This window comes from Phyllostomus hastatus, unplaced genomic scaffold, assembly GCF_019186645.2.
Source record: "Phyllostomus hastatus isolate PE091 unplaced genomic scaffold, TTU_PhHast_1.1 phas_contig_58, whole genome shotgun sequence".
NCBI lineage: Eukaryota > Metazoa > Chordata > Mammalia > Chiroptera > Phyllostomidae > Phyllostomus > Phyllostomus hastatus.
Genome location: NW_025333916.1, coordinates 46,745,747 through 46,762,931, shown reverse-complemented (window position 1 = coordinate 46,762,931; position 17,185 = coordinate 46,745,747). Strand labels below are relative to the sequence as shown.

Here is a 17,185-nt window from a genome sequence, read left to right as displayed (position 1 = left end):
ATTAAGGCCCACTGTTATAAAATTAAGACATTAGCATCTTAATTACTAAAGGGTACTAGCTTTTAAGAATGGTGATGTTACTGTGTTAGTGAAACTTATACATGTTATATCATGTATACATGTAAAATATACATCATAAATTGAAGCATTATTGAAGAGTAAATAGTAAAGAAAGGTGGAAGCTCAGCCGTTGAGAGTCAGGGTGTGCGGTAACTGGGCCTCCGGCACCGAGTCGCTAAGGCTGGAATCAACGTGCCCACCCAGGCTGCCATCTGAGCTGAGACTTACAGAATTTTTCCAAGATTACTGGCTGAAGACAGAATTCTTTTTTTACGGGGAGGGGGGTTTATGACTGAAGACCCTAGTTTTTTGCTAGCTACTGGCCCCAGTCCAGTCTCATTTCCGATAGGCACACCTTACGCACTTGCTAGGTGGGCTCATGCTCAGAGGTTGACTCAAGGCCAGGGGCAAATCATCCTTAGTGACTCTTCCTTCCATAGGTTCACAGGGTTAGATCAGGCCCCTCAAGTAAAGTATCCTTTTTAATTAACTCAACATTGAGTAAGAACCTTAATTATATTTACATAATTAATTTTTTATAAAACAGCAAATTCATGGGGTAATGTCCCATTCAATTCACAGGCCCCTAGCACACTCAAGGGCACAGGATTATACAAAAGTACAAATCCTCGTGTTATCAATGGAAAACGAGTTAAATAGGGCAAAATAATTTCCTGAGACCCACATGGAAGGGTAGGACTCTGTGGAATGGTTTATTGATGAGCTACAATTAAAGGTGTTCCTTCCTGACTTCCCAATATCCCATTTCTGTCTGTCCCACAGTAGAAAAAGATAAATCATGTCCTCCTCAAGGCCGAGACCAAAGCCAGTGTCCAGAGTCTCTGCTCCATGTTAACGTATGGTCCAGCCCAGCATCCAACTGGCTTAGTGTGTGTTTCTAGCTGCGGTCTGGTGCTGTGCTGCAGTAGTTAGGCCCCCACCTGCAGCCTGTGTGTGGAGTCCCCATATGGCCAAGGAGAGAGGATACTCAAGTGCATGGTGTGAGTGCCGGTCACAGAGAGAGAGAGAGAGAGAGATTGAGAGAGAGAAGGAGAGAAAGCACAAGCAGACTTAGTCCTTTTAGAGCCCGCACAGTCTGCCATGGGCCCTGGTAGCTGTTAGACCCATGTGGCTTCATGCCACTGTGTGAGAAGGCACATGAACAAAGAGGGGGAGTGCATCACCAGGTGAGGAAGAGGGGGAGAGAGAGAGAGAGAGAGAGAGAGAGAGAGAGCGAGCACAAGCACATTTCTTTGTTCCCTTGGGATTGTTTTGTATTAGGTTGGTTTTAGGACAAACCGGTGCTTCTTCAAAATGACCAATTTCTCAGGTTTTCAAGGGCTTTGGACGGGTTCATAGCCCCTAGTTAGACTGACAGGCCTCTATGGTCCAGCACCTCCCCTTTTTACCCCCCAACAATCTGGTACTGAAGGGTACAATGCAAAATTGTTAATCCCCTTGGTGGAGCAATGCTGTGGTTCCCTGGAGTGTGAAAAGCGGTAGCAAACAGGCTTATGTTCCCCTGTTTATTAAGCTCAATGTCTAGTTCCCTTTTATTCCCCTTTCCCAGGTAAATACTGTTGGTAACTATTGGGGGGCAGGAATGTTGGAAATATCTTGGAATTCTGTCTACCAAAGCTGCAGTTTATAAAATTTTTTAACATATATGCATTTTACTCTACATTGTCTATCTAGAAACATGATGAGTCTTGGAAGGGCTCAGAAAGATATTTTCTCATATTTAATATGTTAACCTAAAAATAAATGGCCAAATTGAGAGACAGCAAGCATTTATCTGAGGTCCAAAAGAAGAGCTGTGCATGCCCTGGCTGGTGCGGCTCCATGGACTGAGTGCCAGCCTGCCAACTGAAAGGTCACTTGTTCAACTCCCTGTTGGGGGAGGTGAGTGGGCTGCAGGTCAGGTCCTTGGCTAGGGTTGCACCAGAGGCAACCAATTGACATTTCTCTCTTGCACATTGATTTTTCTCTCCCTCTTTTTCTCCCTCCCTTCACCTCTCTCTAAAAGTAAGTAAGTAAAATCATTTTAAAAATAGCTATCCAGTAACACTGGTTTAGGCAGAGACCCAAATAGTATTTCAATTAGGAGTGGAAGGCAAGGAGTATTTATAAAAAGGGAAAGGGGAATACTTAAATAGAAGGAAGACATTTCCACGGATATTAAAAAAAAAAGAAGGAAGGGATTTATATAGGTGTGGATAAGCTACCATAGTAATGCTGATTCTAAAGAATGTCTTTAATATTGGTCTGGTAGTCATAACGTCTGCTTTTCTGTTAGCTTAGGATACATTTGGTTAGAATACGATGCGACTTGAGGCCCAGTCCAAAGGTTATTTTGTCAGTTTTACTTTCCAAAGGTTTGAGGAATAAGACAAACAATGCAGTCCCTTTGGAACAGCAGCTCTGGTTCCGTTTAGAACAGCTCAGCTGGTATTGTTTTCCACATGCCATAAATTACTTATCCTTCTGGAACGGGAGAAAACCATCTGGCACTTAATATTTTATGTCGCTTTTCATGACCTGGACCTCAATAAAGAGCAAAAAAAGTGGCTAAAAACAAAGATGTTGAAAAGTGATTTCTTGCTCAAATCCCCCTTTATATTATGATAAATAATTAAATATATTGAATTCCATTCCTCCATATCCTGGTTTTTTACCTTGCAACTTTGTACAATGTCAAAAGTTTTCTGAAAATTCTGTTCTCACCAATTATCCTTTATTGAAACACCCTTAGGAGCAAGGAGTTACTCAGCTGAATTCCATTTAATTGATCATTTTCCTGGTATTTTAGAAAGGTGCTTAAAATGGAATGGGTTCCCAGCAATGCCACAAAGGTTTCTTTTCTTGTGAAAGAGCTGAATTTATTCACCTCTGTAATAATGAATTTCTGCAATAGAATGTTTTTAATCTTGTTTGTTCTATATTTATTTCAAAGTTTAGAGTTTTTGTTGATTGTAAAGTAGATGAATTTCATTCAGGTGGATGGTAGTCAGTCACATGGGTTGGATACAGTCAACTAGACAGACATCAGTGGTATTTACCTTTGTTCTTTTTGCATCACTCCATTTTAAAAGTGGCATTGCCTAAGGGACAGGGTCATGAAGATGTAAGGCCATTTGGATGTTATTGTGGCATTTCTCCTTTAATTTTCCCCAGTTCTTTGATCACTGCAGGACCTTGGTTTTCAGTTACAAAAAAAATATGTACCTACGGAAAGGTTCTTTCATCTTACTCCACATCTCCCTGACCACCAAATGCTTGCCTGCTGTGCTAGCTAAGGAGTTCTTAAAAGGTGTAAGCTCTGTCTGATTTCCTTAAAAAATGTAGAAAAGGTTTCAGAATTATGCCTTCATTTCTAGGCTTGAAATGGATGTTAGAGAATCAAGTTCATCACATAGCTGTGGAATTTTAATCAAATAGGAGGCATTTTAATCTCTAGGAGAAAGTATAAAGGGAAGTGAGGAATAGTTGTTATTGACTCCTACATTCTAGGATAATAGTTCATCTTGGGCCAGAAAAGGGAGTATGAGTCAGAGCAACTGAAAAAGCTTTCCTAGCAAAAGGACTGAAGGTGTCAAAGTCAAAATCCTCTTGGACACTAGCAGTTAGGGATCACTATAATAGAAAAATCTTGTCCTTTATCATTCTCAGGGCATATAGATTGCAAAATCAGAAAACATATTTTCTATGTTCTGTAATCTGGATTAGCTAATGCATCCCTCTGTTGTACACTTTCATCTCTCTCCTAAGGCATCAGATTTCCTTTGAACACTTTAAATGATAGGGAATTTAGGACTTCTTCAAACAACTCATTCTCTAAACGAGACGACATGTTTCTCACCAGCCTGAGTTGGTTGACTGGAAAGAGAACTAACCTTAATAGTCACCGTATCTTTCTGTCCTCGGGAGGCATCTGAGCACTACCACTACATAGACCATCAATAGTTTCTAAATAAATTCGAGTTTGAATGGTTTGATATTTAAAGATTTCTTTCTTTTTTAAACTGGAAGTTTACCATTTTAGTAATTTAAATTATTCATTCTATTGGAGAGTAAAGGACTTAAGGCTACCTGGTATTTATGACAGTCTTTCAATGTGTGAAAATGGGTGTCTTGTCTTGCTTCGATCTTCATTCTGGGCTAAGCACTTCCAGCTGTACAACACATGTGGCAGTTAAATAATGTTTTCTAGCTTATTTTGCAAATCAGGTGTTTTTCATGAGTTTAATATCTTTAACAAAACAAGGTGTGGGCCAATCAAACCAAAAGCATCATAGGATTATCAACTCTCTTGTTCAAGATATTGTATATGTATTCACATACCCAATAGTTATAACATCAACCATGGCAGTTAACATGCCATTTTTTACTTTGCCTTAAAATATACATCAAAATCCCTAACAGGAGAGAGGTGGAAAGGGAAGAAAATCGATATTATACATAAATAACTGTGAGGTGAGCAACTAAAGAATATAAAAAGTAAAAGACAGCATTAAATTTAAAGCAGATAGAAACATGAATAAAAACTGGATGAATGAGATAAAACAAAGGGAGTAATTACAGGGAAAATAAACAAATCCCTCCGAATTAAACTCACTGTGAAAAACACTCAATGTCAAGTCCAAAAGGTATTACTATTTACTATAATAAGCTCCACAGAATTGTATTAGTTTTTGAAGATTTTACAGTAATATTTAGATTTTCTTTTTCCATGTTCAAAGAGAACATATGAAACAACAATCTAGTCCTTGAAAGACAGAAAAATACATCCTTTATTTCCCCCAGGTGTGTTGAGGTTAAAAAAACATGCGTCAACACAGCAATTAGCAAGTCTAGCAAGGTGTAGGGCTCGGACTAGAGGGAATTAATTTAGAAAACAGAAGTTTTAAAAGCCTCAGTAAACCTCTATGCTAATGTTAACTTTATGTTGTCTTAATTTTCCATAGGTGGTTAGAAGTCACAGCCATTGACCTTCAAGTTTTCATTCATATAAAACACCACAGCAACACCATATTTCTAGAATGTAATATATTTAGTTATTAGGAGCATAAAATTTATATTCAGGATAAAAATCAATATAAACATTTGTAAAATTAAAATAAAAAAATCAGTGACTTTATGGACAAATGACTTCCAAATATTATATTCCACAGTCTTCCTTAATTTGATTATGTATGTTCAAAACCTAATTCTTGGTAAAATATTCCAATGATGCCTAATAATTATATACTCAATGCTGAGGAAACAATAGACTAAAACTCTTTTCATGATGAACACTGCGTGTTTTTAAAATCCTGATATAGCCTTTTTCTAGTGAAAATACCTAGACATCTAAAAGTGTTTTTAATATAAAATTATATTATTGTCAAAATAGGGAAAGTGGTTAAGAAAAAAATGATATTCTGTTATATCAAAATTTTAAGTGGAATATGAGTATCCTCAATTATCCAGTTTCAATTGCTATGTTTTCATTACTACTAAATCCCACTAGATGGCAGTATTGTATAAGAGCAGAAAATGTTTTCCTGACAGTCCTTTTGCTGTTTTTAAGGCCATGTAAAATGAACAAACCAAACCCTACCTAGCGTGTCTGTGCACATATATGTCATTTGAATGTATGCGTCTGATTATGTTTACAAGATACCCACAATCTTCTACTAGTGAGGGATTCTTTTCTTAAAACATTTAAAACCAATACACTTTGTATCCACCTGCAAATGATCTGAAGCAGTGTTCACTATCTTTGCACATTCAGTATGAATGTACCTGCTCACTCTTGGTTTGTCCTCACTATAGCCATTGGATTTTGAAACAAAGAAGACATATACTTTCAAAGTGGAAGCCTCCAACCTTCACCTTGACCAACGGTTTCACTCTATGGGCCCTTTCAAAGACACCGCCACGGTGAAGATCAGCGTGACGGACGTGCAAGAGCCCCCGGTTTTCAGCAAGCCACTGTACACCATGGAGGTTTACGAAGACACTCAGGTCGGGACCATCATTGGTGCTGTCACTGCGCAAGACCTCGATGTGGGCAGTAGTGCTGTTAGGTAAGGAAAAGAAACTTCTTTTTTCTGTGTCAGAAAGACATAAAAACTTAAAAAAATACTCTTTCCAAACTTGCATGCAAGTATAATGACTTCACATAAATATTAGGGGGGGGAACCAGAGCAGCTGAACAAAAACGTCCGACATAAATCCCTGCGACAGGGTTTAGCAGCGGTGTGATGTGGGACGTGCCTCTCCAGCAAACCAATCTCAACGTTTCATCTATAAAATGATTTCATGATGCAACCTTAAAGGATGATTCTCATGAGTAATGATAGTAAGATATTTTACAGTTCCTGGAATATAACAGACATTTAATACACTATCAATTCATCTATAGCCTCTGCCTCTCACCAAAGGAAAGTGTTTAAAAGAGATAGTTTCACCATTTGCAACTTGCAGTTTATTTTCTCACTACGATGATTGTGTCTGCTGGTGGAGGCGCAGGTGGAGTCAGCCCTTGGGTATGATGAATTAAGAAATTTCTCAAAACCCAGACTTTGCCAGCAGCTCCTATTGCCATAAGACTGCTGGGTAGTGAGCAACAAAACAATCAATGGAGCAAAACCCTGTAAGAAAATCTCCTTCTCCACACCCTCAAACCCATAAATTACGTGCACAACTGAAACAGAGTGGGATTGTCCTTTTCCTCACTCATTCATTGATCCTGCAACATATTTTGAGGCTTGTTCTCATTTGATTTTGCTTCTCCTGTATGCTTAAATTCCTTGCACATCCCACATGCCTGCAAGTATGGGGGAGGTGAAGAAAGAGAGAATGTGAATCTGAATCTTTCACCACGAAAAGGTACCCAAGAACCAGAGCGAAGAAAATTTAAGTAGGCTTTCAATGGAAAACACTACTCTTCTGTTATAGGGAAAATATGTAGACACGTATCATAAGATTTTATGCCATGGGATAATAAATAATTTTTTTAAAGTGGATCACCCATGAAGCCGTAACCTCCACACATTCATAGCATATGAGAAAATCTCAGGAAATGATGGGACCATGCCAGCTTTGTTGTTTGTATTCATCTAAAATCATCCCCCCAGGTGGCCCAAATAACTTCCTTCTTGCAGCATATCTGTGATCAGGAGAGGACTCTAAATAAATTTAAACATGTGTCTTGGGAAAGGTAAGACAGACAAAGAGCAATTACTGAGTGCCTCTACATATCAGGTCAAATGCTGGTTAATTTACTCATTGGATTCAAGTTGTTGTACTGCTTGTCCATGTGACATGATTCACTTCCAGTTGCACACCAGAAAACCTTATTTATCGCCAGTGTTTGTAGGGGTATTCTCAAGAATCTGCCATGTTAGTGGTTGTTATACGTTACCCTGTCATCATTCATCAATCTTGTTCCCGAAGCTCCTCCCTGTGCTGTTGGTAATTGGGAAAGTAGGAGGTGCCTGGTGAATAGATTTACAGGTGCTCTCAATGTAAACAGTTATGGAAGAAATATCGAAGATTGTAAAAAAAGTAATACAAATAAATAAATACACGATAATACTCCCTATGGTGTGATAAGTGAAGAGAATTTTGGGAGAGTGGGACATGTTATCTAGGAGAACAAACTACGCTGTTTAAATTTACCATATGTCCTATTTTTGTGGACTGATAAAACATCATGAGGTTAAATATGAATACAGTATTATTTAATGTAATACTTGAAAACAAAAAAAAATCGAGAGTCTGTAAGTATAAAAACACCACCTAGTAAAGCTAAGGTGAGACTTACTAACCTCCAAATACAAGGGAATGGTCAGAGTGAAAACCCCGGTGTGAGAAATACGGGAAAGCTACATTTTAGAGAAACCCGTAGCAGCTACAAGCCCGGTATTTTTTCTGGTGTCACAGGAGCTAGTGCCTGACAACTGCTACCTTATATGAAATAAAATAGTACCCCCAGTCCTACTTCTAATGGGCACTGACTCACGGAAACTGTAGACACAGATGGATTGCTATGGGGCTTGTCAAAGGATAAAGCTCCTATGGAATCAGCATGAAAGTTCTCTTTCTTCCGTGCCCTTGAAGTAAACAGGAAGCTTGAATCATGTCAGTTGAGCAAACATTGGGTATGAATCATCTTTTTGTGGTCTGAAAACATGTTTGCTCAATTGAGAGTGGTAGTAGAAAATATGTTGTGAAAAATAAGCATCAAAATTTAAAACTACTTGATGTATTTAGGTATGTGGTTTCATTTTCTATTGCCTGTCTTTTCACTTAGTTGTTATGCTAGATATTAATTTAGGACTACACTATTCTATACTACTGGGTATTTATTAATATTACTATTTTATTGTCATCACTGTGCACAGCAAAGAGCAAGAAAGCAATGGCACTATTCAAGGTATGAAACAGATTAGAAGAAAGTTTAGTTAACAGTGATGCATTCAAATATGCCATTTCTGGTGGGTCCCCCCTACCCAGCCCTTAATTTCCTTATTTCAGTTTTTGGAATTTTCATTCAGTATTATTTTGCATTAGTTTCAGGTGTACAGCATAGCAGTCAGACAATTATGTTTCTTACAAAATGATCCGTCCCAGTGTTTCAGGTAACCATTTGGCACCATACATGGTTATTACAATATTAGTGACTATAATCCCTCTGATGTGCCATACATCCCTGTGACTATTTTATAGCTACCAATTTTTACTTTCCAATTTCCTCACCTTTTGTACCCAGTCCCCCATCCCACTCCCCTCTGGTAACCATTAGTTGATTTTCTGTATCTATGAGTCAGTTTCACTTCTGTTTGTTTATTTTGTTCTTTAAATTCCACTTTGACTTATTTCACTTATCACAGTGCCTTCTAGGTCCATCCATACGGTCACAAATGGTAAGATTTCATTCTTTTTGTGAAATCCCATTGTGTCCCATTGTATCCCCTGGGATCCCATTGTGTATAGGTACCAGAGGTTTTTAATCCACTCACCTACCGACAGGCATTTGAGTTGCTTCCATCTCTCGGTGCTTGCAAATAATGCTGCAATGAATGTATGAGTGCATATATTCTTTTGAATTAGTGTTTTGTGTTTCTTAGGATATGTACTCAGAAGTGGAATTACTGGGCCATACGGCAATTCCACTTTTATTTTTTTGAGGAAACTTTGTACTGTTTTCCATAGTGGCTGCACCAATCTGCATTCCCATGAACTGTACATGAAGGTTCCCTTTCTCCACATCCTGGCCAACACCTCTTGTTTATTGCTTTATTCACGGTAGCCATTCTGACAGGTGTGAGGTGGTATTGCTTTCGGTTTTATTTCTCACTTCTCTTATGATTAGTTGAGAATCTGTCTTTTCACATGTCTTTAGCCATCTGTTTGTCCTCTTCGGAGAGGTGTCTATTTAGGTCCTCTGCCCACTTTTTTATTGAACTGTTTGTGTTTTCTTTATTGTTGATGTTGTATGAGTTCTTTATAAACTTTGGACATGAACCCCTTATCAGATGTACCATTATTGGATATGTTCTTTCATCCAGAGCTTCATTTCTAGTTATTGTATTTTTTTTTTACTCTTCTACTCTTTGCCTTTAGATGCACTGATTTCCTCCCTCTGATGATCTGATCTTTTGAGTTTCTCATTATGTAGTTCATAGGAGTGATTTCTACTGGGTTGTATAAGGGTAGAATGAGTGTAACCACAACCAGTGATGTGGGAGTTTCAAAACAGCCCTTTCTTGATTTTAGAAATGAAATTTAAAATAGGTGACTATCTTATCGCTGTGGAAAGTAGCATCTGTTTTCAGAGTGAGTGATTTGAGTTGTAGAGAAATATTAGTGAATGGGTTCGTTCAATGTGTGCCACTTGTGTTCCAAACACATGAAACTCTTAGTCACCTTATGAATGAATTTTAAAATAAAATTTATTTAAACTAATTTTGTGTATAAAATGAGAAAATTAACAATTAAATTTTAAACTGATTCCATGCAAGTGTTGAATGATAAGAAATTGATCATTTAAAGTAAAATCTTTATAATGCCTTTTAACTTCCATGTATAAATTAAAAAATTACACTATGCAATAGAATAATAAAACAGCTTATTTTATGTCATTTCTTTTTGTTTAATAATATTTTCAACAAAAACATCACTTAAAATCAAGTAGAAAAATTAATAAATAGAAAACCATTACTAGTTATCACAAGTAAAATATAATGTTTTAAACAATTAATTACTGGTTGTTAATATATAAATGTCTACTGCATTTTACTTAAAATTATCTTATATCCCAAATCTTACCTGTTCATTACACTTTTGGAGAGTATTATGTTATCAATTGTAATCGATTGTTTTTGTTTTGGGTTAAGAGATTGTCATATAGCTGGTTTTTATTTGACAGTCCTCTATAACACATCAAAACTTTTATTACATGGGCAAAAAACTAAGCTCAACTCCAAAACATGCTTAGAGAAAAGAGAGACCCCAATAATAAAGTGGTATCCTATAATAACTTCTGCAATTTATTTTTAAATTTTAATTAAATTACATTATCAAGATTAACAATTGGAAAAAAATGTCCATTCTTTATTTTTTACTTATTTGGAAAGATTTTTGTGTTGATTAATTAAAGCATTGGTACAAAATGTTTTATTTTTTTTTAAGTTTTATTGACATTATATTTTTGGAACAGTTTAAGTTCCGACCTGCCGTGATTTCCTACATACCTCTTGCCACAGCCTCTGCACAGCGTCCAGCATTATTGATATCCCTGCCAGGGGAGCACATCTGTTGCAACTGACGAGCCCACACATCACAGTCACCCCAAGTCTCTAGCTTACCTTAGGACTCACTCTCAGTGTTATACATTCTGCAGGTCTGAACGAATGTGAAATGATGCGTAGCCATCACTGCGATGTCATACAGAGGATTTGTCTCCCAAACCAATGCCTGGAAACCATGGTGGTTTTTGCTGTCTCCACAGTTAATTTCTCATGATTGTCATATAGTTGGAATCATACAGTGGCTTTTTGGGTTGGCATGTTTCTTTTAGTAGTATATATAAAGATTCCTCCATGTCTTTTCATGACTTGATCATTTATTTTTTAATACTGAATAATATTCTATTATTTGGTTGGAATATTTATCTACTCGGTGAAGAATATCTTGATTGTTTTCAAGTCTTGGCAATTACTAATAAGGCTATATAAGCATCTGTGTGTAGGTTTCATGTAGGTACACATCTTTTTTTTCCCTTTTTTTATTTTATTGTATTTTTTGCATTACTATTTAAGCCCCTTACACCTCCTCCTCCCGAAATCACCGCTCTGTTTTCCATGCCCGTGAGGCCTTTTTCCTTTTTGTTTGATGATCCATCTACCCCCTAACCACTCTCCCCATCTAGCTGTCATCCTGCTCTCTATGTGTAAGTCTGTCTCTATTTTGTTTGTTAGTTCAGTTTGTTCATTAGATTCCACATATGAGAGAAATTATATGGCATTCGTCTTTCTCTGACTGGCTTATTTCATTCAGCATAATATTCTCCAGGTCCATCCATACTGTTGCAAAGGGTAGACTTTCCTTTTTTCAGTCAAGTAGTACTCCATTGTGTAAATGTCCCATTTTATTATCACTCATCTACTGATGAACACTTAGATGCTTCCATGTCTTGGAGATTATAAATATCACTGCAATGAATATTGGGGTGCTTTTGAATTAGTGTTTTGGGTTCCTTCGGATATATTCCCGGAAGTGGAATCTCTGGGTCAAAAGGCAGATCTATTTTTAACTTTTTGAGGTGTCTGTATACTGCTTTCCACAGTAGCTGCATCAGTCTGCATTTCTACCAACAGTGCAAAACGGTTCTATTTTCCCCACATCCTCACCAGCACTTGTTGTTTGTTGATTTATTGATGATAGCCATTCCAACAGCTGTGCGGTGATAATCTCATTGTGCTTTTAATTAGCATATTTCTCTGATGATTAGTGACATTGGGCATCTTCTCATATGTCTATTGACCGACCATCTGTCTGTCACTCCTTTATTTCAATACCAAGGAGTGTGATTGCTGGATCATGTATTAAAAATATACTTAGATTTGTAAGAAGTTGCCAAACTGTCTTACATTAAACCAAACAGCTTCCAAGTTTCTGAAGGATAAACTAAAGTCCAGGTGTAAAGTTTGGGAGCAGATGAAAGTTAGGATTCAGACAGAAAAGGATACAAAGTCAGATCATGTATGACTATTTAAAAAATGATCAAAATAAATGGTGAAACCTTAAGCAATTAGAGGGAAATAAAAATATGACAATTATAGTCTTAATAATATTTTATTATGATGCAGTTTTCTTTTTTAGAAATATAATTTAACAGTACATACTTCCAAATGCCAAGGTTAGGACAGAAGAATGATGCCTTTATAAATTGTCATAATTTTGTATTTAGTTTCTCATCAAACAAACTAGATGCTATCTAAACTATCTGAGATTTAACTTTCAATTCCACTAAAGAGAAAATAACAATGAGGAGGAGGATTAGAAAAAAAAGAAAGAAAGAATAGGAACTAGTAGGAAATTAACAACTACTATTTAACAAAGTTTGAAAAAAGCCTGCTGAGATTTCTAAGAAAAAATTTTAATTGTGATTGTTGCTGAAGCAATTACAGTCTAAATGTTGCTGTATGAGGGGTAGGTTCTCACAAAAAAACATGTTTGTGGAAATTAATTGAACTGAATTTACTTTCATTTTATTATGTGCCACAAGATAAAAAAATAAAAAAAAAACTAACTAAAAATATAAGACGTTTTGAACTCTCATTATTACTTGAACAAATGAATATTTCCTATTGTGATTTGAATCAATACTCCTACATCTTTATTGCTTAAAGAATAAGATGTAATACTTTTAGTGTAACTATATTATCAAGCACTTTTCTAAAAAATTCATCTGAGAATTGGGGCAGGGTAAAAGTTAGCTTTTCTATTAACTGTGAGAAAGTTATTAGGCAAATTAAAAGTAACAGTTTTAAGGAGAATGCTTACCTAAGGAAGAAAATAAAACTTTTTAAAGGCATTTCTGAAAACTAATTTACAGTGAAGTAATAACATTGCACTCTGTCAAGTAGCATGTGCTGGTCGGGTTCAGGCTTTAATTTCTGATTTCTGTTACATTGTTAAAGCTGGTTTCTTAGCAACAGTCACCGTGCATACTTGTACCAACTGTGGATTTTTTTCATTTTATGTAGTTCATAAATGTTTCTGTTTTTTTTTTATTTCATATTCCATCTACTCACCAAATAACTATAACTGGAGTTCTATGCTTAAGGGTTTTGCTCATTTAAATAAGTGAGTTAAGCTAAATTAGTTCATATTATACTGTTGTGATTAGTTGCAATTAAAACATCATTCTGCCCTAAGATTGAGTATGGATTGTTTCAAAACAAATGTACACACTGGTGGTTCACTCTGATAGACATTTTAAAAATTATCTAGATATTTTAGAACTGGGTCATATATTTTCTGAAATGTTCAGGAAATATAGGAGTAGTTCCATTTTAATCAATTGATGATCATTTCTTATAAATACCTCTTCATTGCTATGTGGTGAAATTGATTACAGTAAAAAATGGTAGTGTTGTCCCATATTTATCATTGAGTCATACACAGAGATTTGTCAGTCACATAAAGATAAGACATCAGGAAACCGCAGGGCCTAGTACAGTCTTAGAAACTGACCAGCTATGAGGCGATGCTGAAGATGTTCAGCTGAGTATAAACATTTCAGATAAGTTTTAGTGGCACTCCAGAAGGCGTAAGCTTTGTGGGAGAATGGCATTCATAGAAAAGGGGACATCGAACCTCACAGAGGGGTGGAGGTAGAAATTAAAGAACTACAGTGTGAAATAGGGCTTGGATATGTGTGCTCACAGTTTGTACTTCTGGGGTTTGCAGAGAAGCACTTTAGCCCAGATGTTTTAAAGTTGAAGGCTAGGTATGTCACAACTTGGTCCTAGAACTAAGCATACACTTGGACTTTTTGTTTTAAGCTGGCAAATAATACAACGTAATCAATGTTGACTAAGAGAAGAAGGAAAGAACACATACATACACACATACTCACACACACACAATTTTATGCCAAGGCACATACATACCGTCTCGCATTTCAACTTTCCAACATTCACAATTACACTGTTTGATGAGTATTATTGTCCAAATATTATAGGAGACAAAGGGAATGGGCATAACGGGAACTATTTCCACCTATGGCTCAAGGTAAGTGAAGGAACTAGTATATCACCCTAGTTCTCTCTGTCCAAAAAGTCAGTGTTCATCCTATATTTTGTTACATTTCATTGGTAGTTAATTCATGGCATCAAACTCTATGTCAGCACTAGACTGAGCTGACCAAATAAATTAATTGGCTTACTAAATTTGCAAGATGTTGGATTGGGTTGATAGGTATATAGAAACACAAAACAAAAAAGATAGACATGTTATTTTATGTATACATTAAGTTTTGAATCTTTAAATGTTACCCCTAAAACTTAAATTTATAGTTAAAAATGACCTGTATGTACATTGATTCATCATAAAAAGTAGACTTCTTTTCTAAACAGTCTTGTAAATTATAATATTTCTATAAGTTATAATTAACTAGAAGTAAAACATTCAATTGTCCAAATTTTGCCTTGAATGGAGGAGTTTTCCAGACCTCAGGATTTTCAGTACTAAAACTGAGAACATCCTCACAAACCAGACAGAGATGATTGTCTTAACTTAGACATTCTTAAAACCCTGAGTATGTTGCTTTCAAGAAGAACTATTTAGCTATTACATAGGTAGAGGAAATAGAATCTGTGCATTGAATTTTACATAGTACTTAAGTTGCAGCAATTTTGAGATAGCTTTTGGTAAATGTTAGTTTACATACTATCTGTGCACATGATTGTCTTTTCTATCCAAAACCCTTTAAATTTCTTAAGGCTAAGATTTATTCACCTCTGTTTTGTCAAAGATTGGGGGTGTTATTTTGCAGATACTCCTCAGTGAAACATGCGTAAATGGTGGGAATTATTTTTAAAAATTATAAAAAAATAAAAACTAATTATTTACTGCATCTGGAAATTTTCCTAAAAACAAATAACAAATGAAGAAATATGTACTGATGAAAATCTGCTAAAACACTTTGACAATGTCAGGAGACTGGCACTTGACAGGACTTGACCCTTCCCTCCCACTTCCACCTCCCAACTCAGTTGGACAGGAAACCCATCCTAGGCAGGTGTGGTTGAGAGAACATGGCTCTTCTCACCTCAGCTCCCAATGAAGAGACATGTAACATCTTATAAGGAGGGGCAGGATGCTAGCATTCCTCATGCCCTCCTCCTCTGTGTTTCAAAGGTGGGCAGCTTATTTCCCCCACCTCCCCCACTCCTATGGCATGGGCTCTGTACTTGGCAGGCAGGTAATATGGGCCCAGTCATTTGTGTAATTTTACAAGCTCCTGGGGAGCCAAAATGAGAAGACTGCTCTCTGCCTTCACTCAGTGCCTGGCACAGTGCCTCAGAGAATTCTCCAGGGTTAGAGGAAGTGCGTAAGAATAGAGAATTCAGAAGCTCTTCTGAAAATATTTGCTTTACTTTTTTAGCTTTAATAGATGTAAGGTTATAAAAGGTAATACTTATAACAATGTTTATTGGGCTTTTGAATATATAGATGTAGATAAAATATATGCAAATGTGTATACATATGTATTTAATAGAACATAACTACATAAAAATAGCATTTCTCTATTTTATGAGGCTTAAATTAATATGAATTAGAATATAAGTTCAGCTTTATATGGTAAAACCTAGAGCAGACACTAACAAAAGCCTCGGAAATGTGGTAAGAACATTAAAAATTAATATCATAGTGGAAATACTTCTTGCAAAAGAAAGTAAGCAGAGGAGAGTTATAAGAACTTAACACCCCACCAATTACAATTTTTATCTTATACAAGTGAAATTTTTAAATAATTGGAGCTCACCCTGTTAAATGAAAAATCTCTGAACTAACAAATTTAATTAAAAAACAACTGTGAATATGCTAAAATTATTGAATTACTCAGGTTGAATGAAGGAATTATAGAAATGTGAACATGGCTATTATTTTTTAAATGCAATGAAAAAATTAATTGTGTGTTTGAAAAGTGAGAATTTATTGGAGTTGTTGTTGTAGAATATGTTTGTACAAGTCAGAACAAGAGTGCTGGTCGGAAACAATGATTGGAAAATATTGCATTCCATGCAAAGTAAGAGAAATAGTTTCCATTCTATGTAGACAATAGCAACAACATCTCAGCGTTGTAAAGTACCTTCAGAATCTCCAACCGTATTTAAATTTGTTCTACCGCATCTGCACCAAGCATTTGGGCAGTCAGTATTTGATTACTCCTGGTGCTTACTGCTCCCTGAGGATATTCATTATGGTCTTGGGCAGCTCTAATATGTCTTTGTTATATTTATTTGAAATAATAATTAGATTGCATTCTCCTGATGTAACACCCGCTTCACATGAGGGTCATTATCAAATCAAAGCCAGCTTACATGTTCTTCTGTCTCCTTCCTTCAGCCTGCATATTCTTAGTTATTTCAAGCACTTCTCATACCCATTTGAATCAAGTCTTTTTATAACCCTGGTTGCTTTCCTTGTCTCTTGGCAAGATTCTAATATACAGAAAATGTCTACAGTCTGGTCCCCTTTAAATACACCAACCATATGCCTTAAAATGTTATGAACGTTTACCCTACACCCTAGTTATACCCTTTAATAGTGTTCAATACCCATAGGATCATTTCTACCACCTTCATATAATTTGTGAGGCACTCCTTGATCTAAATCACTTTTTTTCATGCTATTGTATCCTAGATATTTTTTTCCATAATTCCCAAAAAGTTATAGTCAGCTTCCCACACAAACTACAGCTTTGCTATTGCAGTTTCCTGAAATATCTTTCTTCCTCTCCTCCCTCTATCTTCCTCACTCTGCTCCTCCATAATTACTTCAGTCTACTACTATCAGCCAAACATCATGAGCAGGAAGGTTTGTCTGAAATAATAGCTGTGAA

At 36.2% G+C, this 17,185-nt stretch overlaps 1 protein-coding gene across 2 annotated transcripts in view; it reads left to right on the top strand.

Moving 5' to 3' along the window:
• Positions 1 to 17,185, top strand: part of CDH12 (cadherin 12) — a 222,416-nt gene that overhangs the window by 171,275 nt on the left and 33,956 nt on the right. For both annotated transcript variants that reach the window (XM_045848010.1, XM_045848011.1), the window contains exon 6: positions 5,875 to 6,128. In XM_045848010.1, the coding sequence (XP_045703966.1) occupies positions 5,875 to 6,128 (254 nt within the window). The remainder of the gene's footprint in view (positions 1 to 5,874; positions 6,129 to 17,185) is intronic.